Source organism: Plectropomus leopardus, chromosome 5 (genome assembly GCF_026936395.1).
Source record: "Plectropomus leopardus strain MGB_pleo_1.0 chromosome 5, ASM2693639v1, whole genome shotgun sequence".
NCBI classification, from domain to species: domain Eukaryota; kingdom Metazoa; phylum Chordata; class Actinopteri; order Perciformes; family Serranidae; genus Plectropomus; species Plectropomus leopardus.
The window spans coordinates 27,631,674-27,659,089 of NC_142180.1; the positions used below are offsets into that span (position 1 = coordinate 27,631,674).

General features: G+C 43.2%; 2 protein-coding genes across 7 annotated transcripts in view; one reads left to right on the forward strand and one right to left on the reverse strand.

Annotated features, from left to right (window-relative positions):
• atp8b3 (ATPase phospholipid transporting 8B3) overlaps positions 1–9,572 on the forward strand; it is a 50,744-nt gene extending 41,172 nt beyond the window's left edge. For 2 of the 6 annotated variants that reach the window (XM_088077861.1, XM_088077860.1), the window contains 4 exons: positions 772–910; positions 1,616–1,746; positions 2,268–2,432; positions 9,098–9,238. In XM_088077861.1, coding sequence (XP_087933987.1) covers positions 772–910; positions 1,616–1,746; positions 2,268–2,432; positions 9,098–9,238 — 576 coding nt within the window. Of the gene's footprint in view, positions 1–771; positions 911–1,615; positions 1,747–2,267; positions 2,799–9,097 lie in introns of those variants that run through there. The other 4 variants (XM_088077862.1, XM_088077864.1, XM_088077859.1 and 1 more) reach the window with 3 other exon arrangements.
• Positions 9,573–9,608: 36 nt separating this feature from the next.
• On the reverse strand, positions 9,609–27,084 carry onecut3a (one cut homeobox 3a). The gene is made up of 2 exons (XM_042484047.2): positions 25,761–27,084; positions 9,609–9,901 (listed from the first exon to the last, which is right to left on the reverse strand). Exons 1-2 carry the CDS (start codon positions 26,797–26,799, stop codon positions 9,609–9,611), a joined length of 1,332 nt encoding a protein of 443 aa, XP_042339981.2. The 5' UTR covers positions 26,800–27,084.
• Positions 27,085–27,416: the final 332 nt, after the last annotated feature.

Sequence of the window (27,416 nt, forward strand, 5' to 3'; positions counted from 1 at the left end):
CAACACGCTCATTGCGTTACCTTTAGTATGATTGCTTTGAACACATGCTCCATTGATTAGCTACCCAGTGACTGAATCTGAATTGTTCAACTCATCTAAAGTAAATGGTTAGTTAGCAAGTTAATGTTATGTCACATGATGCTATAGCTATAAACTTGTTGGCAGGCATGAAGCAGCAGGTGCTACAAGAGGTATTATTGCATTGCATAACTCCTAAAAAGTTGAGTAGATCATCATGAAATTTTGAATCCACAATTCCTCTGTCAAATCGTGGGATGTCACCTCCCAGAAATCCCTTATACGTGGCTGAGCTCCAATTTAAGGGGATTGCCTTTTCATTATCGCTTGCAAAACACATCAACTATGATTTGAAATAATGACTGCTGGTGCAGTGGCTGCAATAGAAATAAACCTGGACATCCATCGTGCTTCTTAGAATGTTATCGCCAGAGCAGAAGTCGCATGACATTGCGAGAGAAGTTGCATAACATTACTCCATGGAAACGCAGTCATCTTGCATTTGTGTTTTATCAACATTTCAAAAATATTGCTTACGTTTTGCACTGATCTGTAAAGGAAACCCGCCTAATAACACAGCATGGTTTGATGACCTGAATTGTAAATACAGGATCAAGCTGGTAAAGTTCGCCGCTGTGGTGGCTTGTAAACAAATCAGAAGGCCAGTCTCTAAGGACAGAGTGTGAGCAGGAAGACTTTTATATCCAGATGAATCCTTCCTCTCTGATTACAGTGTTTCTGGTCGTCTTTCAGATTATACTGCTGACCAGATACTGGACGAAGTTCAACATAGCAGCTGTGTGTGTCTCTTTTGTATTTTTCTTCATCTGCTCCAAGATCACCCACAGCGCTCACATTTTTGAAAAATCACCCAGCGACTACTTCTTTGTTGGTACACTTCTGCTCATCTCAGTGCACAGCACGCCTCCCTCTACTAATTTCTGTCACTTCAGTGATGTTGTTTCCTACTGTGGCCATTTTAACGTTTATTAGTACAGGAACTGCTGGACTTGATTCGCTTGAAGACAGATAATATTAAAGCAATTGTTGATAAAAGCAATCAACGAAACATGCAAGAAGAAATGTCAATTTAAGGGAATACTTCACCACCTGAATGATATTTTGAATATCAATTATTCACCCCTTGTTACATTGAATTCCAGAAGAAAATTGTTTTTCTTTCTATCCTCCATGGTATATGAAGAATCCAAAAAGGGAGAAAATACTGAGTGAACTGAAGTCATAGTTAACAAACTCTCACATAACTCTTGCAGTATAATCCAAGTCTTATTTCTAGTCATATACTCAACTTCCCAAACATGTGATTTTCAATAAAACCATAATGGACTGAATAATACTACATTTGTTTATGAAGTTTGTAAACAGATGTTTTGAAATAGTACCACTATGATTTTCAATTCATCAAGGGTTTTCTGGATTCTACGTTCATTTTTCTAAATTCAATGTAACAAAGGGGAAGTCAGTGACATACCAATGATCGTTTGGTGGGTGGAGTATTCCTTAAATGATTATTTAATTTTGTTCTGTCATAATAATTGTGAACAGGTTTCATTGCTCTGCGTGTGCTTTCGATCAGGTGCGGCTGATAAGGCCTTCATTGATCCACTTGTATGGCTCGCAGCTCTGCTCACTACCTGGACCGCTGTTTTACCTTCAGTGACCGCTCGTGCTTTGAATGTCATCCTCAGCATGCATAACAAACACAAGGTGAGACATCTGCATGAAAAAGCCAATTAAGACTGTAGAAAATAAAGGTGGTGTATCAAACTGGAAATGAAGCCATTTTACAGCAACCTGTACATTTAATTTTTTGGGACAACTTTGCATACAGCAGTTTACCTCCTGCATATCCATCTCAGCCTTTTTCACAAACCATTGAAGACTTTTATGGTTCCAAAATATGTCAGTAACATAATATTTGTATTATTTTTCTCAGCAACAATTCTCTAGTTTTGTGCATCCTACTGGGAAATGTGCTTTCTGCTGATTATAGGTTTAAATAAAAAAAACTGACTTGATGTCTAGCTCAGTATTATTTTGTATTTGGTTGCCATTTTATGTTATTTAGGAGCGATAAGAAGCCTAAACTTACGTACCTTACCTGAGATGGGTAGAGCTGTTTCCCAGTCACCAAGATATGAGGTTAAACACCTACAAAAACAAAATCATGGACAATACTAACAATTCTGCATGCTCATAGATGTCCCTCTCACCTGTCTGTGATTCAGGTCCACAGTGCGTCCAGTGAGCCAGTGGAGCTGAGGTCAAACTTCAGAAGGGGGGCGTCTCTTCGCCGTTCCTCTTATGCCATGTCTCAGGGGGCCGGGCCTGGACGCTTCATCTCTTCAGCGACCTGCATCCGCAGCAGCACAGTGCCAACGGTGGATGAGAAGGTGACTGCAAGTACTGACTCACAAGTGCAAATTCACATGAAGGACAATAGTGTTGCACCAAACAGCACATGAATAATGACAAAGATACAGTTTGATATGGGAAAATATTTGATCTTTAAGATTTTTACTGCAGTATAGAATTCAAATGTATGTGTCTGTACTTAAAACTTGTATAGCAGCGTCCGCACTCATCTTTTGTATAGCTATGTTTTTAGAAAGTAACTGTTATAATATACAAAATACATTATTTACTATAATTCTTGTGTATTGTCTTTACATAGACAGTTTACCTCTGCATGAAAATCTCTCATCTGTGTTGTTTGAGTCTGTTGTGGTAAAAATCAAATTTTCAGCTGCTGGGGTGGGGGTGGGGGGTCGCAGGGGATTCCCTTTGAAGATCAAACCAAACACAATAAACCGACAGCACCGCTTTGTTTTACAATTGTTTTATTTGTTAATTTATTTCAAAACACGCAATTTTACCCATATTATCCTTTTAAGTTTTTATTTTTCTGTAACAGTTATTACTCAGATTTTTTTCCTTCTCAAAAGTCTCAGCAAGAGTGAAACTAAAAGTCCTCCACAGGCTCTCCGGCTTCTGCAGTGGGAGGAGGGAAAAGAGGCTTTCTGACCAGACGTCGTGAGTGGGTTTATCCCTTGTTTGTGTGTGGGTGGAGCTGTGTGTGTGTGTGTGTGTGTGTGTGTTTGTGTGTGTGTGTGTTTGTTTGTGTGTGTGTGTTTGTGTTTATACCAGGGTATGTGTGTGTGTTTAAGTGCAATAGGTGGAATGTCCACATGGCCGGTAAATCACAGGACCCGTAGAGCAGCCCAGAGAGCTGAACATTGTCTTCTAGGTTTGGTAGCCAGATTGTCATACCTCTGATTTCATCTTTGGTTTCAGCAAACACTCTCAAAAGGCAGACTCACCCTCTCCAGCATGTGCCTGTGTCTGTTTGTGTGTCTGTCTGTCTGAGTGCAATATAAGCCACCGTCTCCAGACGACTTTGTAAACTTAAGTAAGTACAATGTAAGTGTCTTTGCATTGATTGTGGCCCTTCCTTGGCGCTGGGGACAAAGACAGTCAAACATTGTAGAACAATGGAGCCATGAGCGGGGAGGATCAGCTTGCAAACATCAACATGGACTCCATTTTGATGTCAATGGCAGTTTGGGGCATTCATGTAAAGCTGTACGACATCAGTGTGGTGGAAACATGGGGGCGCTGTAGTGCTCTCCTCTCCCCGAGTCACTCTCTACTGTACCCAGAGTGACCAGGGTTTCTCCGCCCGCTCTGGGCTCAAGGGAGGAGGGGGGTGATGGGTCATGGAGGTCAAAGTGTGAGGGGGAGTGTTGTAATGTCACAGGGAGGCAGGGAGGGGGGGGGTTGTACACTCTGACCCAGCAGCAACGATTAAGATTGGGGGGGTCAGGTGTTTGCATAGTTCTCTGTGCAAAAGCCACCAACCGGAGCCATTTTTATTCCTCGCGGCTGGTTACATCATCATTAGATTAGCAGGAAATTGTGGTGGGTGATGGGAAATATGGTCGTTGCACCACAGCTCTCGTTCTCGACTCCTGCAGTGCACTACGTTATGGCAGTAGGGGTGCAGGAGGGTGGAAAGGTGACAGGGGATGAGAAGGGAGTGGATTTGAAAATGAGTTTCGGGTGTTTCGATCATGTCGAGCTTGATGGGGTGGAAGATGGAGAGCGGAGGGGAGATGATGGGGCAGTCGTTTGGCAGTCGGGCACTACAGCTGGTCATTCAGAGAGCCTCTTTTCCCTTGATTTTGTTCTTCCGTCCTCCCCTTCCTCCTCCCCACTGGCCTGCCCTCTCTCTACCTTTTTTCTTGTTTTGAAACTGATTGTCTTCTACCATCACAAAGACACTTGGTTCTGATTGATTAACAGGTAACAGAAGAGGGAGAGCACAGTGTGACTGGGGGTGTCTACATCAGTCCCATTGGCAACATTCGATCCCACAGTGAAATGACACACACATATGCTGTTTGACAGTAAATGCTGGCGACATTTCGGGGCTCGGATTGCCAAATGGTACTGCGGTTGGTTGGTCGGTCAGTCAGTAAGAAATGGTTTCAAATTTTTCGCATGACAAATATTGCAACCCATAGTAAAGGAACATAAAAAAGAAACACTTTTGTCTTCCACATAGGTACAAATGAACACACATACACAGATTGAAGAAAAGCATGTAGACAGACATACAGGTATATTCAAGGCCGCTCGCGCCTGTGTGTGTCCCTCTGATTAACTCCAAGTAAACAGCCCGTCTTTGGAAAAGCAAGACACACATTTCAGGACCCGAGTTAGGACCACAAAGCTGAGGAATGAAGATTGAATGCTATTGATTGGGAGGAGAGGAGTTTGACCTCCCCCAGCACACACTGCCCCCTACTGTCTGGATTTATATACATCAAAGAAACATGGGGAAAAGGGAAAGGGTTGCAACAACACATGCACACAACCAGTGAATCCAACAGTGACGGAAATTCTAAAAACAAGGACCCCTCCAACGCCTAAAACCCAAATCCTCCCACCCCTTTTTTTTTGATAACCAAAATATCCCCCACCCCTTCTCCACCCACCCAAGTCTTTCCATCCTCCTCCTCTCCCCACAAAATCACAGGTCATTCCTGTTGGTTTCTATACAGTTATACAATATCCATGCACAAAAGAAAAAAGCGCACCTTCTTTTCAATAGGAGGTGCTGGTCTTTAATATTCTAAGAACATCAGGAGCACTTGAACACACCCAGGAACCTTCAAAAGTAACTGTGAATTTTTTTTTTCAGAGAAAAGACAACTTAAAGGCAGAAGAAAGCTAACAATGAATAAAAGATTATTCCTCCTTTGGTTTAACATCAAATTTTTGGTTAAGATCTCAGCCCAAATCATATATTTTTTTTATTGTTTCTTTCCTTTTTTTGTTATTTTCCTTTAAACGTACCCACCTCGGACAGAGCTTTGAACTAAACATCTAAAGTGAGCAGCTCGTGCCCCTCTCTCTCTGTTCTAGCCTTCTCTTCTGTCTCTTCTTTTCTCGCGCAACCCTTCACAGAAACATTCACAATGTCTTTTTCCTTTATGAAAACAGTTAAGTACATGCCGTAGCAAAAACAAACGAGAGAACGTACGAGAAAAATGAGCAAACAAATAAAAGGAATTTAACAGTATAAAGCTTCAAGTCACAAGTTCCAAAACTAACTATCATAGTATCATAGTTTCATAATCATTGTTATCATTAGCAGTATTATTTTCAGTCTAAATTACATAAAGTTTACATGAAAGGTTTTTGAGGTATTTCAGAATTAATTGTCAACACACGCCTACCGGGTCTTAGCACTAGCCAGGGGGAGAGGTCGACTGGACAGACAAGGTGGAGGGAGGAGAGAAATTTGTGTCTATAAACTGTCAGTGAGTCTTCCACACTTTTCTAGTGCAGCCTCTGTGCTTGCACGCAGTGGAGAGAGAGACATTAAGTGGTGCAGTTTTTTTTTTTACAGCCCTGCGAGCGCTTAAAGCCTCGGCCTTTTTACCCCCCTCTTTCTCTGTTACACAAAAATATCTCTGATGCGAGCGAGGTAAAGTGGCCGAGAGTCTAAGCACACCGGGTGGAGAGAAGAAAAACATAAAGGCTGTGAGCTACTAGAAGATCAGCGATACAGTAACAAAGACTCTGACAGATTAAGGAGTAACATATAATTTTGTTTCAAATAAATAGTGTATAGAAAATGTTTTATAGACTTTCTACATGATAAAGTGCTTGTATTCTAGTGTATCAAGATGGAAAGTCAATATGGGAGAAAATGCTGACACAGCCCCCACTCTGTGTCCCTCTCTTTGGCCCCCCTTTCTGTCCATCCAATTATGGGTGTCTGAATGTGAGTGCATGTTTGTAAATGGGTGTGCAGCTGTAGGCATGCACACTCGTGTGTGTGTGTGTGTGTGTGTGTCTGTGTGTGTCTGTGTGTGTCTGTGTGTGTCTGTGTGTGTCTGTGTGTGTCCAGTGCAGTCCCACCCGTGGTTGAAGGGAAAAGGCACTCAACTCTGTCTGCATGCAGCCACCTCCTCCTATGTGGCACGATGCAGTCCGACTGCGCTGTGTGTGTATCAGTGTGTCTGTAACAATTTTGGGCAAAGAGGGGGGGCTTTATTTTTTTCTTTTTTTTTTTGGTTTGTGTCCCCCTAGGCAGTTTGGGACCGGTAGGCTGCAGTATCTTTGGTATTAGTGGCGGTTTCACAAACCACTCAGCTTAGTGAGGTAGCCACATTGGTTCTCACTACAAACAAATGTCATTTTGTCAGCCTAATACCTAGAGCTGAATCTAGCTATTTACCTACGCTCACTGAACTGTATACCACAAATCGATTTTAGCTCATCATCCTTTGGCGACGTTAACTCACTGCTTACAGCAACGTGAAGTTTGTCAGTACCTCTCAATCAGCTCCTCTACAATGACCATCGCTTATCTAATCTGCACCGCTAATCTGACTACATTGTTGGAAATGCTACAGTTGCATCTTAAGACCATACAGATAACAATTGAGTCCCGAGCATTACCCCTCCTCACTCGTCCTCAAAGGTAAAACTCACTGAATCAGCCAGGACATTTGGAGGTCATGTTTTGTCCCCCCCTCCGTTTTGACCCCATTCTTGGGGCTCAGCTTAAAGGGGGCTGAGGGTACCACAGTTCTGACATGAAATGCCAAAAGAGAGAGAGCGTCCGCCATTTATTCTTCTCTTCAGCAGCTCCCTGTTTTTCTTTTTCTCCTCTTTCTCACCGGAAATGTCTCCTCCGAGTCTTTATTCACATAGAATGCAAAAAAAGAAAGAAAAAAAAAGTCCTTCATTGGCCTCGGTCCTTGCATCCCTCTTTTTTTTCCTTTTAAAAAGTCCTTCCTTTTTTGTTTTTGATTTATCAACAAGGTGCCTTACTTATGCACAACAGAGCACAATAGTAACAAGAAATAGAAACTTTGTGTCTATGGTACTAATTAAATACCCGCATCAATATAGAGAGGAAGAGAGAAAGAGAGGGGGGGCAATGGGGTTAGAGGGACAGAGGAGGTAGAGAACCAAAGATAGAATGAGAGATTTTTTTTTCTTCTGCTTCAAAATGTGTCCAGTTATGTTTTGGAGACATTTTTGTATTTGTAACACATACTGTGTGTGTGGTATCTTTGTCATTTGAGGTTTTGGTTATTGTATGCCTTAAAATCTGATTCTTTTTTTTTCATTTTTTTACTAAAAAAGTATATATTTTTTAATTCAGATAAAAGCTGATTGTTGGCTGCTATGGCACACACCGCCCGTCGTCAGTAGGGCGCACTGTAGCTGTGTGTGAACCCTAGTACCATATTCTCTGATTCGCATTAAGGCAGTAAGCATTGGCACTAATTATTGTAGCATTTTGACAGCTGAGTGTGGTGGTTAGCTTCGGGTTAGCTACTGATAACCCTTGTGTGGGAATAACCAGGAGATTTGGTTTGAATCACATCTGTTGAGAGCTTTTTTTGCAAACAGATGGGATGGAAGGATGGAAAAATGACAAAATATGAAGCCTCCCAAAATAATGTAAATCCTCCGCTATGCCTCAAATGTGTCTTGTCTCGGTGAGCTGTTACTTTTTACTCTGTTGTACTTCCCTATCCCGTCTTTGTGTAATTTCTATGTGAAGATTTGGATTGGCTAAATAAATCCCTGCCTTTGCTAAATCCCTGCGTTTTCAGCATTCAGTTTAACCATCCCCCTCCTCCGGCTTCACCAGTGCTGGTTGGATGAGGAACAACAATAGGATAATGGTTAGCTATTGATCTGCCTTCAAAGAGCTGTGAGGGCCTGAATGTGTTGTGCCATGACTTCTCCTCAGCATCTAGTGGCTCTTCCCTCCCTCTCCTCCGCTCTCAGCCCCATTGCTGGATACAGGTCTCTGCTATCGACAGCAGGGGGCACTGTTGCTCTGCCAGCGTGGGCAGGAGCTGGGGAGGGAGAGGTGTGCTGCTGCTGCTGCTGCTGCTGCTGCTGTTATGAGGCCTTTGTGTCCCCATCTCCAGTGGGTTCCATGTGCTCCTCTTACATTCTGCTTTTCATATGCAGCTGTAATGTAGTTGGCTGGATGCCCGAGCGTGTTGTTGTCGCTTGCTTCTCAGTTATTGATCAGAGGAAAAGCTCCCAGCAGAACAAAGAGCATGTCCAGACATCTCGCCCGCCTCTCCTGTTGGTCAGAGAAACACAGACTCTAGGCTCGGGCTAAGAGTAACAATGACATGTCTCCCTACAGGCCTCCCAACATCTGTGCAAAAAATATAGACCTGGGCCTGGAAGACCTGAGTATCTGCTGCCGAGCATCTTGAGTTTCACCTTCAGGAGGGGTCAAGGCCCCGCTCTCTCTGTCTGCATCGATTCATTTTTCAATTCATTAGTTTGCCGTATGATCAGGCTGAGCTGCTCTCTGAAATGGCTGGCCATCAGGGAATACCTTTGGCCGAGGAATGAAGGAGACTACAGGAGGAGGGGGGGGGAGGTAGAGGCGGAGAATTGGAAAGCCTTGTTGTTTTTTTCATAGGCTGCGTTGTTTTCTTTATGACGGCCTTGTGTGTGCAGGATGGGGCTTGGATAATAAGGCTGTGTGCTGTTCTGTTGTCAGATTTATTGCCGTTCTTTCGCCCTTGTTGCTTCCGTGTGCCGGCGTAGAGGGGATGAGAGAGAGACTAAAGAGGCAGACACAAAGGAGGTGAGTTGGAAGAAGGAGAAAAAAAAGCAGAATCAGTGGCTACTTGGGTGGTGAAGGAGGCCGGCAATGTGTCTGGTACCGTCCAACAAAAACATCAAATCTTTGGTGTCTCTTAACTTTTGTCAGATGCCATAAAAATGATTCAAAAAAGACAGAATCAATGATTGTCCTTATGTGAGTAATGCAGAGTGGACCTGACTTCACAATTCACCTTTTTAGATTATGCTTGTTTCAGGTGAGAGCTTGAAAATCTGACTGACAAAAAAGATGATTGCATGGCACAAAGGATTTTTTGTCGGGCAGAGGACACACTCAGACGGCCCAGGCCAGGTAGGGTTGTTACACACAGGTTTCACAGCCAATTCTCCATGTTGCCTGCTGTTCCAACCTGGCCCCCCGGCCCTCTGACGGTCCTCTCCTCCTCTCAGGCCTTCGAGAACGTGGTGGCGGATGTGCCCGGCTGCCCGGGGCTGGCACCATGGTCATCGTGCCAGCGGTCCACACAGCGGCGGCGAGCATTCATAAAGAAGTTGCTGACGGTGCTGAGCTCCAGGCCGAGCTGTTGGGAGATGGTGATCTGCATTTCCTTGGATGGACGCTTGTTCTCCTTGAAGATGGCGATGAGTGTGCGGCGCTGCAGGTCAGTGAAGACCAAACGCTGTTTCTTGGGCGCCGTGTTGCGGTCCTTGTGTTGCTCCTGTTCTTTGCGCTTGCAGGCTTGGTGTGGATGGCAGCGGTGGGAGGGATGGGGATGAGAGTGGGAGGCAAAGAGGGGAAAAGAAACACAAAGCAAGGTAAATATACAAAAGTGATTACGTTGGTGATTAGATAGCAAAGACAGGAGGTGGAGGGAAGTAACTAAATGTATCATTAGCCAATACTTAAACACATAAAAACTAGTTTATACACCAGCAGAGATTCTACAGCTCCATCTCTATTGCCATATTAAAGTTGATTTAAAGCTAATCCATGCCTCCTGCCCAGTGGGAATATTCCTTCCATCCTGCAGAGTGCAGACAGGGAGCCAGCCTGCGGTGAGAGAAAGATGGGGTGAGGAGGGGGGAGTAGGGGGGTGGGACTGGCTGTTGCCTGCTAGCTGGAGACACTGCTGTTTGATTCAATATTAATGCAGTTTGAGTCGCAATGGGGGACTGAGTGACTGTTGCACAAAAGTAAGCATTTTGTGTGTGTGTTTGTGTGGAAATGAGAGATAGAGGAGGGGCCGGCAAAGAAAAGGTTGGAGAGAAAAGAACAGAAAAAGGTGGAGGAGTAAGACAAAGTGTGTGCATTTGTGTGTGCGTATGAGAGCCAAAGAGAGGAGCCGAGAAGAGGGAGGGAGGGGCGGCGAGTGAAGGAGAAAGAGAGATATTGACCGACTTTGCTGTAGGAATTGGGGGGTTCTCTGTAGGGACTGAGGTCAGAATCCCCCCCAGCAGGTCTACAGTCTGCTACTTCAAACAGAGCCCACTGGAGCCCACTCTATTGAGCTCTGAGAGGGTATTTATAACCCGCCCGCCCCCCCCCACCATCCCCAAACACAAACACTCGAGAGGTGCATGCACCGGCTGCTACGAGCCCCTTCCCATACACCGAGCAATTTTCAAAAGAAAACACACCGAGTGTACTCTTTCACGTTTGGGAGGGGGGTGGTGGGGTTGTAGGCAGCGAACACAGAAATTAATAGTTAATAGAATGTTGTATTGTGGGTAAGTGTGTTGTAACTCAAAGTATTCGTAGGAGACGGGTGGAAGGCAGCAGACAGGTGCGGGGTAAAAAGGCAGAAACGGCGCCCAGAGATGATGTAGGAGGAGTTTCGTGTGTGTGTGTGTGTGTGTGTGTGTGTGTGTGTGTGTGGAAGGTTATGGCACCACCTCTGCAGCCACATGTTCCCCTGCTGGCTTAGGATCGAATCCTGCCAGAACGGACTGTGTGTCCCTCTCAGCTTCCCTACTGTCTCAATAAAACGAGAGCAAATTGGAGAGAGAGAAAGATGCCATCCCTGTGGGGTCTCCACCTGCTGCCGTCGGTATTGTCTGATACTTTCATACTTCAATAATGTCTCACTCTCACGCTGTGTGTGTGTGCGCGCGTCTTGATGCATTTAAGGACAGTTTTTTTTTCTCTCTCTCTCTCTCTCTCTCTCTCTCTCATGTTCTACGTGTGTGTGCAGGAGTGTGTGTTTGTGGGAGGAGGTTGTGATTATGCTGAAGTGGCTGGAGCCAAGCAGTGGCGCTGTGTGTCTAATTACAGTGGAACAGAGCCCATTGATCAGCCATTGCAGTCCAATCTGTTTACTACAGATGTCTAACCTGCACACGAGCCCATCCATCATATTCATATTTCACATCAACACTGCAGCTATATATACATCATACACACACACGCTAATACGCCACATACAAATTTATCTAAATGCATGCTTGTATGTACAGTATGTATATCATCAAATATATATTTGATTTATTATGAGATTAAGGGCAGTCGTGACGACGACGAAGAGGAGGATGATGTCATTTTTTCATTTTGATTTTAGCTGATGTATTCACATTGTCTCCGTGAGTTAAGTTTCAGTAGGTCAGGACGAACAGGAAAAACCATTAAAGCAGTGAGGAGTCACATTAAAGTTACATTAAGGATTTTTTTTTAACTAAAAAGGCCTGCTTTCACCGCAATTAGAATTTCTTGCTTCTGTTTTTGTTAAATTAAAATAACAAGCACTTCTATCCCCAAACATTCAAAAACAACACAAAGATACATGCAAGATAATATCCAGCATTTTAGAAAGTTTAGCAAAAGATGGATTCATTGAAAAATAGATTCTTCCTGAACGAGGCGTAATTTCCACCTCTGTCAAAACTTTGCATGATGACCAAATTGATCATTTCCCAAATTTCGTTTTTGTCTCCGTAGTCCCACAAATGTTTTCCAGGAAATTATATGATGTCATGTGAATAATGTTGTGTGTAACATATTTTTATTGTATCCCCCTTTTATGATCTTTTAACATATGTTAAGTTTCTTTGAGTACCATGAAAAGCACTCTATAAATACATTTTCAACATTTATTATTATTATTATTGCAATTTTTAGACACTTATTGTGTCACACCCACTTCTTAAACTAAAGTTATGTCCCTGGACTCATCAGTTCACTCAGTTCATTCCTCTAATTCAAGTATACATCAATTTTGACAGATACGCATAAACATTTTAAAAACGCTATCTGCCATGTTACATTCGTCAAGGCTTAGTAATATTTTCTCAAATTGTTAACGCCAAACATCCAACTAACATGTACGCTCCTCATATATATATACATAGTGTGTGAATTGTTTTGATGATCTATAAACCGGACGCTGGCTCGATGATGCAGTTATTAATATATGATACAATGCAGCCGTTGATACGTTATTGCGTTTTATTATTGATAAATGTTTAATCATGTTTTCCAGTTAACCCTGCCAGTGTCAGAAGAGATCTAATTAAACCAGAAATTAAAGCGTCTTGACGTTGAATTGTTTTCCTTATTGGTGAAAATCCATCCACACCAAACCGCAGTTTAATTTAAGGTTTGTAATATTCCAAAGCAAAACTATATGGCATCTTTATGACAACAAAACATTTTCATCTAAGAAACAAAACCAGCTGAACAACAAACACTTGCTTCAGTTAGTCAAATGATGGCTGACTGTGCAGCTTTTTATTTATATTTATCATTATCAGATAATACCTAAATTTCAGACCTGAATAAATTCTTGTTTATGTTGCAAACCTGATTTAAGTAATGCAAACATGAGGATGCTTGGCTTGTTCCCCATGTAGGGACTTACACTGCATCAGCTCCCCACTGACTCGAGGAGAAGCTACCAGTTCTACTCAGCAAAGACATGCCATCCCCTCTGGCTTTTAACTCGTGTGGAAGAGGATTCGTTTCCCAGCAGGACAATGAGCCTGAACATGCAGTGAAGTGTGTTTGAAGACGAGGGAGGAGCAGCAAGTAGTGCTGACGCGCACTGCTTTACCCCCACAGTCACCAGACCTCAGTGAACACAGGTGATTATTGTAAAAGGCGTAAACTAAATATTTAACATATTTTGCAATTTTTTGTTTTGTTTTTGTTGATACAATTTTTACACATTACTTCTCTGTCACTAACATCTACAATTAAAATGTAGTATTTAATACAAATGTGTATTAGTATGCATTAACTTATGCAACAGCATTTTTTATATTGAAATTTGCTTTTGGAATAACTTCCTCTGGAGCAATGCAGTTAATATTATTATCAATATAGATTTATTACCACCTCAATATTCATGTCCCAGCTGACTTTCCATTTATTTTATGCAGCTTCCTGTTGGCCTCAATACCTTCACTTCCCTCCAGTGCGTGACCTTTTTCTTTCTGTGTCCAGATGTGTGACCTTGCACAGGTAAACACACACACACACACACACACACACACACACTTGGCCATATACTGGAAATGTGAAGTGTTTGACTTGAGATGTTTTTTTCATCTATTTTGTGCATATATACGCCTTTTTCTTGTGAGAAAATTCAATCAAATTGTCTTTCAAAGTAGCAATATTTTGGGCTTATTTTAGTTATTTCTTTCTGCTCAGAACATTTTATTAGCTATAAATTGTCTCCATGTCACTATGTGTATTTTCAAGCTGTAAAATCAACATGGATCTATGTAGTTACAGAAAGGGGATTCTTGCTAAATCTATCCATGGATTGTTTTTAAGCTGACCACAAACCTGTGGGGCAAATGCTTTGCAAACTCAGAGTATTTGTAATTACAGTATGTAGGACTTTATTCTCTTTAAATCCCCCACGGTTAAGATTAAAGAGACAAAAAAAAAAATCTTTTTTGCGCAAGAAGCACAGGCATGGGGAGGGGTGTTAATGTGCCTCCACAACACGCTCAGACAGTCCCAGCTTCTCTCTCCACCGGCGAGTCACGTCCTGCCCACCTCATCGACCGCGTGCTTTGTGCCGCTCCGGTCGGCAGGTGTCGCTCTCACCGTGGCCCCGACTGCACGGGGCGCCATAGTGCGCTGCCTTTGCTACAGGCGCTGGATTTAGTAATCAATATCGATCGATCGGTGAGGAAGGGGGCCCTGATTACTGAACCAAGCTCGGCGTAGAAAAGAAAAAAAAATCGATCATTGCAGCTTTTAGAGCTACAGTAGGCACCGAGCAGAGAGACGGACATAAACTCATGCACAAAGAGCAACCGGACAAGAGCAGAAATCCCTGTTAGGTGTTGAGTGTTTTCTGAGGTGTACACCCCGCTGATACACGGGCAGAGAGAAATGTGATTTCTGTTACGCGCTTTATGAGCTGAGGAGCTGACCTACTTACACAAACATACAAAGACTGATTAATAAATATACAAAGACATGTCCATCCTGGATTTCATTTTTTTGTGCATGTTTTTTTTTTTTTTTAACTTTATCATTTACATCCCATGAAGCAGAAGTTTATCCCATTAATGTCAATTCACCGGCCTCCAGTCTTTTCTCTTAAAACTACGAAATTCCTAAATGAGTGATATTTTTTCTTCTTTTTTTCTGCTCGGATGAAAACGAGTATAACTTAGGCCCATTTCTTTTCCACTGATGACATTAATATTCTTTGCTTCACGACAAACCAAGCGAGGTTAAGAGAAAGGCCCTGGGTGTTCAATATCGATCGATAGATTCGTGAATAATTCGTGTGTGAAATTCAGTTCGTCCAATTAATTATGCCTCGGAGGAGGAGGAGGGGGGAGTTGTGGGCCCGGAGAGGAGATTCATGAAGGGGTGGAGACGCGCAAAACACACCAGGAAGGAAGGAAGGAAGCAAGCATCATGATCCAGCTTTCTTTGCAGACTTTAAAAAAAAAATGTTTGGAGAGGAAGATGAGTAAATGATCATCATCACCTGTTCTGCTGCATGTGTTGAGCGCGCGCTCACAGCTGTCTCAGGCCTCCTCTGTCCCTGCAGATGTGAGTCCATCTTGAGCATTAATCATTTATTGATCACCGCTGCCCTTCCTGCTCATAATGAGAAAGTCAAACGGCCTAATATTATGCCTATAGTGTTTTATGAAAGCGTGGTTATTTACACATCTGCATCTCAGATTATTCTCTAATTTCCAAACCTCCTGCTGCAACAGATCCCGCAAAGCGCGCCAGGTCTGCCGATTTAATTAATTTACCAATAAACACGTTTACCGGTTACGGTTCGGCGCATTTACACACACACACACACACACACACACACACACACACACACACACACACACAGTCATCACTATTAATCCATGCAGGGCCAGTTTGCTTGTAGTTGCACTCCTCTCCAGATTGTAAGAAGCATGATTGGGCAATTTGATGTTTCAGTCTATTTATTAAGTAACGTCTCTGTTGTTTCGCATGGGCCGTTGCCTTAAAGATTGATGTATATCCGCGCGGCCTCTCTCTCTCTGTATACTGTGGCATTTATTTTATTCTGTGCTGCAGGGCAATGCCAAGCTCTCTCTCTCTCCCTCACTCTCTTTCTCTCGCCAGGCCCAAACACTTCCAGCTCGATACCCCTTAATGTAATGAGTGAGAATTGGTGTTAATATACTGATAAAGCGACACAATTTGTTTGTTTGCGTTCTCCAGCGACTCAGCTGCGAGGCATTTCTTCTCCAGCACTTCAATAACACTCAACCTGAACTCAGTTACACCTTCGCCCACATCCCAACTCAGTGTGTCAGCTGCCCGCCTGCAACATTTACGTTTGCTCTTCTGTCACTGGACTTTGTATATATATATATATATATATATATATATATATATATATATATATATATAATATAGAAATAATGTTCTCAGTCTGTTTGAGATGCACAAAAATGCACCTGAGAAATATCCTTTTATTCAGTTGTTTTCACACCGGCGCGTTATTAGCAACCCAGTGGTAAACCTAAGAAATTGCATAGTGCTTAAAAAAATTCAATAATCAGTAAAGGCTGCAGCCTGTGATGATCACGCTCTTTATGAGTTTTTAGATAATTAAACGCACTCAGCCATTTAAGCGCATGATTGAGAGAAACCGTATGACTGAATTTTAACATGCATTATTATATATATATATATTTTTTTTTTTTTTTGCCAGTTTAATAGCAGCCTTGGTCCGCAGTGTGCCATTTATTTGTGTGAGTGGCTCCATTGTTGGAGTGATACTCTTATCTGCGATTATCATTGATTTCGTTCATAATTGCTTTGACCAGTTATGCGTGATAGCGGTAATGATCATGATGCTTTATTTTTTGTAGAGACAGGCAGTGCCTACGGTTTCATTTCCCACAGACAACAGGTGTGGGCCCGCTGTGTGTGTTTTCACGTAATGTATAAATTTATTAGGAGCTTCTTCACTTTGAGGGATTTAGATAAATTATACTCCAACTGAATCCTGATCGTGCTGACTGAAATCTTGGACACTGTTTAAAAAAAATAAAATAAAATAAATGGATTCGTGTTACTTTTAAAAAGTAGTCAACAAATAAACCATTTAGCCGCTTTGAAATTCCATTCACCCCATAAACAGTTTATTAAATTCATTAACATTTAAACAAATAACCGCCTCTGTGGGTCTCTTTTGGCTGTGGTGGAGAGGCTCTGTGGCCAGTCAATACACCCCGTTTTGGAGTTCATGCGGATGTGAATCCGTGTGCTCCATACTCCTTTTCATTTGCAGAATAGACTTTACACACTCTTTAAAGCTGCGTAAATCTGTCAGAAGCTCGTTTGTAGTCTAACACAGAAAACAGATGTGAGGGAGAAAATTAAAAAGAGCCTGAACTAATTTATTTATTTTAATCATTATGTGAGGATGCGTTTCCATTATTACCTATTTCAGCTTCTTCAGTTTAAAACTCGCCTCCTTCTATATCACCACTACTGATGTCGGGGTGCACAGAAAACTTCCATATATTCCAAATGTCAGCTGCCACCCATCTGTTCGTTTCTTATTTTGTCACAGAAGAATCAGCGAACTGATCTGCAGTCAGATGATACTGTTTACTCTCCACGGGGAGACGGACAGGTTTTCAATATGCAGGAATTTTCCAGATTCAAATTTAATACAGTTCTCACTCAATCATGTGAAAAGAGAGTCAACAAATACTTCTACACCAGCTCTAATTGCGGTGACCAAATTGCATTTCTATGGTCTATTTTCCTTATGCCAAACAAAGCATATTAAATTGAAATAAATAAAATATGTTTTTAGCTCTTATTATTCTGTAGAACGTTGGTCTGTTTAGGGTTTAATTTTATTTAGGGTTCAGTAAAGTATTAATTTTCCCTAGCTTTTTTTGTCGCCTATTGCAAATCAAATTGGTAGAAAATTGTCTAATTCCTCAGACTGTTAATTTATTTAGTTCAGAATAGTCCCAAATATATTTATATTTTATTTCATTTTTCATTATTAATTGATAATCATTTTTGTGTTTTCGACCACTAATGGAAAGAGATGCAAATTAACAAACGAACGAGAAGAATGGCCAATGCTTTAGGTGGTGCATATGGGGATCCAAATAAATAAATAAAACAAAATACAATTGTAAAAATAAAATTGTGAATTTTTTTTTAAAAGGGGTGGAAATAATGTAATTAATTATAGTGTTAGAATTTATGTTGGACTGCAGTCTGTGCATCTATAATAATTAGTTATTTTGGTCTGTCAAAAATAAATATATTGCAATCAAAACAGACACACACACACACACACTACAGAAACCCTGGAAAACTAACTGAAGAGGCAAAAGTCAGCGTTTTAATATCGGCTCAGTAAAGCAACAAATTAAACAAATTATTAATTTCAGAATAACCCGCAGCCTGTTCGTTATATTTAATAACATGTAATATAAAGGCTATGCGCGCTGTCATCGATTCATTCATCAATTGATTTCACAGTCGTTTTGTTCCTTTGTTGATCTGTGTGGGGTTGCCCAACCGGAGTTTCGGGTTGCATCTGTGGGTACGATCAGCTGTGTGTGTGTGTGTGTGTGTGTGTGTGTGTGTGTGTGTGTCTGTCTGTGTGTGTGTGTGCGCTCGCGCGCGCGTGTGTGTATGTGTGCGTGTGTGTGTATGAGCGCGTGCGCATGTATGTGTGTGTGTTTGCGGTTTTGTTGTGATCGACCCTGCAGACAGACTTACAGAGGTTCCCTATAAACCATCTGCAGGCTCGCGTTTCAAAAAGGCCCGGCGAGGTGGAGACACAGGGTGAATTTTAACTTTTTTGTCTTTACCTGCTGTTTTATTTTTACACAACTCAGGCGGACATGAAACATTAAATCCAAAAAAAAGACAGACTAAACTACAGATTTACAGACTGCATTGGGAAAACATTTATTCGCGCATTGGCTCTCAAAATTTTATTTTCCCTTCAAGGACTTTAAATATTTCAGATTTTATCTGATATAAGAAAAAAAAACATGTATTCTTTTTTTTTGCCTCAAACTACTGCTGTAAAAAAAAAAAAAAACAACAACATACCTCCACATACAGAAATCATATTGTAACACCTAACAGGAGATTAAATTACGTCTTTCTGTTTTAGAAACCTCGCCGTGCGCAATTGGATATGTGCCTTCACTTCCTTTTAATTGCGTGGACAATGTCCTTGCCTTGTGTTCTTAAGCTGCGCATTAAACAAGCCATTATCGGGCCTTTAATAACCGATGGCCTGTCAGGGCGTCAGATAAGCAGCCAGTGTGCGGACACACCGCTTCTACCTCACTGCTGCTTCCTCACTGCTGCTTCAGCGCGCTGGACACAGATTTAAAACCACTTTAACCCCCCCAAAAAGTAATCCGTAATTTCTACAAGACTCCTCACTCTGTGTTTGCAGCGTCATGACAGGTTACATCAGCAGACATCCTCTGATATCTCGGAATAAAATCTGAGGGAATCATCAGGTTGGAGAAACAAGTTATGTGATGGAAAATATACCTCAAAACGAAGTGTTAACACTTTTTTAAACTGTCGGATTATCAAAAAGAATCTAAATCGTTGTAGGAATTGCACAAAAGACAGCATGCGTGAGGATGCGCAGGACGCACAGACCCAGTTTTTGGGGCATCCCAGCGTTACATAACAGCGCGCTGAGCTCCATCTGCACAATGCTGATGTACTCTGGTCAACATTTTAATTGCTCAACAGCCTGCTCTTTGGAACCGCTTCAGCTCTTGTGTAAACCTTTGCAGATTGTGGCGGGTCAAAAGCCACCGTATGATTTGTTTCTTCACACACACACACACACACACACACACACACACACACACAGAGAGAGAGAGAGTGAGGGAGAGAGAGAGAGACCAGCACCGCGTTCACCTTACGTTTGACTCCAAAGCGCCAAGGACGAATAATAAGATTTAATTATGATTATCTTTTAGGTTTGGGCCCTTTGTTGTTATTATTCTTATGGGGGGTTGTTGCCTAGGAAAGAAAGGGGGGATGCACGCGGTGCCATTAACCCTTTGATGCTAGCCGCGTGCATTCAGTCGACTCTGCCAGCAATTTGATTTAAAGGTCATTCTCTCCTATCGATCCGGTTTGGCGAGGGGGCGACGGAGTAGCGTAGGAATTGATCATCTAAAATAGAAGAGACGGTATTCGAGACTGTACAGAGTCCAGACCTCTGCTGCATTTATAATTGCTAAGCACGCCCCCCGTGTGAATTGGAACAGTGCGTGAGTGTGTGTGCGTGAGTGTGTGTGTGTGTGTGTGTGTGTGTGTGTGTGTGTGTGTGTGTGTGTGTGTGTGTGTGTGTGTGTGTGTGAGAGAGAGAGAGAGAGAGAGAGAGAGTGTGTGTGTTGTCTAAAAAAGAGGAATGGGTGAAGATGTGGGAGACAGTGCAGACTCCTGCATGTGTGGCTAATCTGATTTCTATTAAAATTGCATTATTTTGAATAAGAAGGTCGACTTGGTCAGAGCAGTGTGGGTGGGATGTATAATGAGCGCACAGAGGTTACACAACTGTGAACTTTGAGTCGTCTCGTGCTGCTAATCCGTCTCCATCACAGAATTGGAGCGAAGCTGCTAAAGCTCTCCAATTTCTTAAAAAGTCAGCATTTGACTATTTTGACCGAGCAGGGCCATGGTGCGAGGTGTGCAACAATCCAGCGTGAGAGTTTATTAGTCATTCTGTTGTGTGTTTTGAAGGGTGAGCTGTTAATGGGAGAAATGGTGTTGCATGGTGGAGATGGAGGGGGGGTTGCATGGCTGCATGGCGCAGCTCCAGAGATGGAAAGCAGAGGCCGGGGAATGGAAATCGATACAGATTCAGGGCTCGCCAGATCGGCCTTAACAATGTGGCGCAGACGCACTCTACATCCCGATCACATACACACAGGAGAGAAGAAACGGGGAGGTGACACGTATGCAGGCTGTAGTTGCTGCTATGATATTGTCCTGCAGTGGTGAATCAGAAGAAATACAATCAATCACGGTGCTTGTGTAGGTGTTTCCCCCTTTTCCTGTATAACTTCCCACGTTGCATCCAAAATATGCATATTCATATAAGCCCACTACATGAAAATGTATGCAAATTTAAAGTTGAATTGACTTTCCCCTCCACCACATGCAGCCCAGCCTCCTCATCGCCAGGCTGCACAGATAATGATGCAAGGCGTGAGATGTCATTTCATGTGGTAGGAGCTACACTGAACCCGCGATTTAAACAAAATAGCCTCGAGGTATAGCCTCAAGAAAATGACTGTTGCTCTCCCACCGCAGGATTTCAAAGGCGATGCTTGTACATGCGTGTCTCAGTACTTACAGCACACGTTGCTGTGCTTAACGAACGAGGCTCTGAAAACCGCAGCTGCACTGTTTATCCCCCCCCATCTTCCCCTCACACATCAATTATTAAAGTACCAATCGATCATTTCGCGGGCTAACATCAAGCCATCTCTTCATGAAAAAAAGAATCCTGTTTTAGATTAACCCGCATCAATCACATCTTAATGCCCTATCCAATTAAACCCATTATCCCGGCTTAAGTGACCAAAAAAGGGAAGCACCATGCACTCCTGACTATTTTTATTATTGCTTTTGGATATTTTCGTGAGAATCAGACCCCCCAAAATATGACTTCTGGTTTGTATTCTGCAAAAACAGAGGCAAGAGATGAGATTTAAATGGCTTTGTGCAGGACTGGAAAGTAGGGTGCAGGGTGGTGTGATTGACGCGATTGTGGATTGTAATATTGATCGATGGGTGGAAGCTGTTGGATGAAATAATGGTGTTTAGGGCCTACAAGAGCGCTATTAACTATGTATTGGTTAAAACTCCAGTTCACCACCTTGAACTGTCCTCAAAACAGAGAGGAGATCCTGCAGTTCATTGTGGATGGCGGTTCATTTCAGCACCCTGGACAGCGCATTAGAGAACTAACCTGAAAACTGTTTTCTCCCCATACCAAATAATGAGGGAACATTTTTTAAAAAGGAGTTCGTAACCTTTTTCAGGTAGCATACCTAGATTAATCGCCTTATTGTGCAGAAAAGGAATACACCATGCTCCCTTTTCTTCTAAAATAACAGATCATTTTTGAATTCACATTAAAAAAATAAAATGATTCACACTGGAAATTGGTTTTATACTTTTAGTATACATAAGGTACCAGAGAGCATAAAACAGCATCAAAATAGAGCTTGTTTTTCAAAAAAATGACATTGGAGGATCCCCTGCACCCCTGACATAGGTCCTAGCTAAACTAATGTCTTAAAATCCCAAATCACATAGAAACATCAAAACATCCCAGAAACATCGGAAAATCCCTGAAACATCCTAAATTCTAGAAGCATCCAAAAGTCCTAGAAATGTCCTAACATCACAGAAACATCAAAGAAAATCCCAGAAACGACCTTAAATCATAGAAACGTCCTAAAATCCTAGAAACGTCTTAAAAGTCTTGAAATGTCCTAACATCATAGAAATGTTGTAAAATCCCAGAAATGTCCTAAAATCCCAGAAACGTCCTAAAATCCTAGAAATGTCCTATAATCCTAAATATCTTCTAAAATCATAGAAACGTCCTAAAATCCTAGAAATGTCCTAACATCACAGAAACGTCATAAAATCCCAGAAATGTCAAAAAATCCAAGAAACGTCCTAAAGTGCTAGAAATGTCCTCTAATCCTAGAAACGTCCTAAACACTTGCAATGTTCTAAAATCCTACAAAATGTCCTAAAATCCTACAAAACGTCCTAAAATCATAGAAATGTTCTATAATCCTTCAAAATGTCCTAAAATCCTACAAACGTCCTAAAGTGCTAGACATGTCCTCTAATCCTAACGTTCTAAATACTTTCAATGTTCTAAAATCCTACAAAATGTCTTAAAATCCTACAAACGTCCTAAAATCATAGAAATGCTCAGAAATCCTAGAAACGTCCTAATATCCCAGAAACATGTATTGGGCCCCTGGCCTACAGTCAATTGCAAAACTGACCCCCGAACAAAGCAAGCTGCGTAAGGCAACTGCTAACCTCAAAGAAAAATATGTTTTCCAACCAAACGGAATGTATTGCAGTGGTGCACGCGCGCAGGGGAAAGGGCAGTGTGACGGGGTTGGGGGAGGTTGTGGTGGTGGATGTGGATTGCTCCAGGATTAGGCCCGTGTAAACTGCGTGTAGTCCATTGAAACATGAATAGAGGCCTCCCACCCTCATTCTCAACAATGGTTTTCCTCCGTGGCCCGTGGGTCTTGACCTGCACACCCTGGCACGTGCTCCGGCCATTCAAATGGTAATAAACCAACTGGGCTTCGTTTTTTTCGAGGGGAGAGGGACCCTGGTATGCACCTCATCACTGTCATATGGAAGCAGCATATCTGGTACCAAAACTAGGAATAGGAATGGTCTTTTTGGGGGAATAAATCAGATTTTTGGTGATATAATTGAATATTTTAAGTGGCGTGAATGCTACCAAAATGACGATATAACCCAAAACCCACAGGACAAACGAGTGAGTGCATTACACACAACAAACAGAACATGATTACAGCAAAGAAAAAAAAGGTGTGCAATAGCGTTTTTTTAACAGCTGTCCTCTTTCCCCTCCTTTTTTTTCCGGCTCCCGCCTCCCCCCTCTGCTCCGGGGAGAGACCAATGGGAGAGAGTGCTGAGGCGGGATAATTGATAGATGCACTGGCTATCCTTATCGATCAGGGCTGTATTGACCCGACCAAATACATTGAGATGGAGTGTGGAATTCAACACAGATGCAAAGACGAATTGTTTTCATCGTTAATGCGATCTTTAAATGCCCCCCAAACCCTCACTTTGCCCGCGTATTTCTTATTCGTGCAGGTTTACAATGAAGTATTTATTTATACAGTATTGGACGAAAACATTTGCTTTAAGAAAATAAAAGACATCCAAAAGTTAAGGCTTTTCACCGGACCTGTGTGTTATGGCTCTGCAAATGAAGAACACAATAGGTGCCTGTGGGTCTTTGCCCTCGTCGCATCGGGAGATGTTGAGCGTGAAGGGCACACATTCCCCCCCAACAAACAGGCCTATATCTCTGCTCTGCTTTTCGTTTCAGGGCTGGATTGTCATGTGTGTGTGCAGACACTGGCATTTTCACATTAGCTAAGCAGGGCAGCTGCATTGATTTGTGTGACTGTGATGAATTTGGAATAGTAATTTGAATTTATTGATTGATGTGGCCGAGCGAGTATGGCCCAGCCTCACTTTCAGCATCACAACCCCCCTTCAACTCCCACTCCCAGCCCACATGCGCACCGAGGATAATGGTGATTTTAAATGCAATAAGTAAAATGTTGCTCGGTGCATTTACATACAAGTCATTTGTCATTTTGCCCAACTGGCTTATTTTCTTTGAGACCTATTGTGGCTGCAGGTTAATGCAAAATGGACAAAAGGCCCCTAAATAATCTGCTGATTTAATATAAAAACTGAACATACTTTATATTGGAAATGTAATAAAATACATTCTTGAAAAGAATAATTGATAAAATCTACCACTACTAGATCCTATTAGGATAAGAGTGCAGCCCTAATTTCCATTCTACAACCAAATACGCACGCACGTACGCACGCACGTTCACCTATAGGCTGCCCTGGGCCAGGCCACATTAAAATATGCAGTAGGTGTGCACAGGACTGTGCCACTCCAACATGTCAATTGAATTGGGGGGGTTTTATCCTGATGCCGGGTGTGGAAGATATAAAACCCCACAGCCCAATTAGCTTTAACAGCAGTGGCACTTAAAGAGACAATTGTGGAGTGTTTAAATCTTTATTTACCAGAACCCCACTAAATGCGCAAAGGAACAATTTACATGCCATTAAGTGCTTTTCAATAGGGCATTGACTGGAACTAAAATATGCCACTATATCTGCTTAATTGAACTGTTCGCTGAAATACGACACAGAAAGAGCTGATTGACGTTTGGAAGCGCAGCACGTCTAAACAGGGCCTTTACACAAACATCAATGAGAGGGGGACCTCTCGCTCACAACTCTGTTTTAACCCCACTGCGACGTCTCTCGGTTTCATTTACGTCCTGTTAATCGGGTGGAAAGTGTTAAAGGGTTTAAAGAGGGGGGCGGGGATGTGGTTTCAAATCACAGCGTTTAGTGATAATCTTTGCGCAATAAAAATCCAAACGATGGATGAAAGAGATAAACCGGTGCAGAGACAGTATATGTCTTCTGCTGAAGTACGGGATGTCCACTCTTTTGTGTGATCATATCCCAGTAATCTCACAAACAAATCATATTTTTTAGTATCAGACAGGCTGCCAACTTAAGAGACAAGATATCCCAGAGTGCAACACAGGCCAGAGAAAGACGCATCTGTTTGTGTGTCTGTCTTTCAGATTCAAATCGATCATTTATCAGTGTGCTACTCTGAAAGGGGACGCCTGGACCTGAAATATTGATCCATAGGAGGTCATGCTCCCCCGACTCTTTGGCCAGGCCTCAGACGATCCTTGTTTGCGACGACGCGCTTATTTGACAGAGGGAGTGACAGAAGTTTGTTTGTGACAAATCAGTCCAACATAAAACAAGAATTTGAGTTGCAATGTGTAGATTTGGTTTGCCATTTTAAGTAATATCTGCAAGATGTAATCAAGTTTTGATTTCCTTTGTTTGGCCCCTTTCTGTGTGTTTTGTTTGTGTGTGAGAGTGGCAGAGGGTGAGACAGAGTGAGAAGGGAGTGTGTATCCATGCTGTATCCGTGCGTAAAACCGCTGCATGTGCGTAAAAACAAACATCTGTGCAGTTTGCACCTTCGCTACTTTGAGATGCGTCCTCTCTTTTGTTTATAACACCTCCAGTGTTGCAAGGCGTCTGTTTATACTATAATGGATCATAGCATCAATCAAAATATAGATTACCCCAACATTTAACACCCAACTGTCATGATGAAGTTTTACTCGATACAATCGACTAATAACTTCTAGTAATGTCTGTTTGAGCAGCTATTGACAGTCTCGCCACATTGACTTCAAATTGATCCCTCCACATCACTCAGGTTGGGAGCTGTCTCCTCACTCACCTGCAAGCCTGAGCGCCGACATCCGCTGGAACTCGGGCTCCTGGAGCCACTTCCACATCCTCCTGAACGTCTCCCGACCGGACTTGAGTTTACTCCACGGTTTAGGATTCCGCAGCAGGTCAGACAGAGTTCCCTGGGACCGGCACAAGATCCTCTGAGCAAAGATGGCCTGGGGGATGCTGTAGCGCTTGAGCTCCGCCGTTATTCGCTGTGCCACCTCCTTGGTGTTTATCTCCTCCACCTGCCCTGACCCACCTCCCAGCCCGCCTCCCACCACCGTCTGCCTGTCCCGCTCCGACAGCATGGACCCGTTTGCCTGAGAGTGCGGATGGCTGTGATGGTGTATGCCGTTCAAGGATGTCATGAGCCCGGCCCCGTGGCCCCCGAGACCCCGCGCCAGGTGCTCCTCGCCCCGGGACAGCATGGCTGCGTGGGACTCGAAGCCCCCCGAGGAGATCATCTTGTCGTTGGAGAGGTGAGCTCCGGGACCGTAGGCGCTGAGAGTCTGCTGGGAGCTGTGCAAAGACCCAAGACCGTTGGACAGAGGGGACAGAGGCTGCCCCATGCCGGACATGTCTTTGGGATAGTGGCCATAGAGGTTGCTCATGGAGGCGAGGCTCCGGTCGTCCCTCATCAGGGTGAAGCTGCCGCTGACGTTTCCAGCTGCGAGTCGCTGGTGCGCCGGATGATGGTGAGCATGTGGGTGTGGATGGTGAAATTTCTCCGACACGGTGGATATGGGGGGCAGGTGCTGCAGTGGCGTCAGCGTGGTGTAGGTGCTGCTCAGGCTCATCCCGGAGTCGCACGACATGGTCATGGCCGGATGCAGGGGGCCAGACAAAGCGTGGTCCGTGCGGTAGTCCCCTGCTCCCTCCAATATCGAGGCCATGCTGGACACCATGGCTGACCGTCCGTGCGACACCAAGTTCCGATGCGACGCCGACGACTGGCGCGCGTGCGGGGAGTTCATTAAGTCGCTCGTTTGATGGGAGTGAGATACACCGTGCAGATTTCCAATGTTTTCCATTGTAAGCTCCATCGCTGAAAGGATTTTTATTTCCACCCCTCTCGCCACTCTCTCGCTCTCTCCCTCGCTTCTCTCCCTCTCTCACTGTCGCTCTATCTCACACTCCTTTCCAATAAATTTTCAACGATTTCAAAGCCAAGCCATTGATTGTAGTTGCCTCTTTGCAGTCAATCCAGCATGGTTTTAAAAGATCCCGGCCGCCACACAAACTGCGCCGCAAAAAACCCTCTCTGCTCAGTGTGAAGGTGTCTGCGCCTGCCCGGATTTCTCTCGCTGTAGAGCACCTTCTACTATACCCAAAGCGCTGCTCTCCTCTCTGTGTGTATATTGACGCGCCCGCGCTCATGTTAAGATGAGATCGAGCCTGTGCGCATGTGCGCGCCCCCGTGGTGTATCCTCGCACTCGCGCACTCTGTCTGGGGCCAACCTGACGTCACTGGCCCCTAATGTCATGGGGTTGTTCGTGTTGCGCGCTGGACCTCAAATTCCTGAAAACGATTGCATTAGACACTTGTGAAGATAACACACAGAAGTGCAATCCTCTGCAGTGTGTGCAACATTTACACTCAGATGGATAAGATGGACGCGCGCCTTGTTTTCTCTGATAAAAAGGTTTGACACGGCGCCAG

Coding starts and splice junctions, on each gene's coding strand:
- onecut3a (XM_042484047.2), bottom strand. CDS start 26,799: ATGGAGCTTACAATGGAAAACATTGGAAATCTGCACGGTGTATCTCAC. Junction 9,902..25,760: donor GTCGGCGCTCAGGCTTGCAG/GTGAGTGAGGAG, acceptor ATCCACACCAAG/CCTGCAAGCGCAAAGAACAG.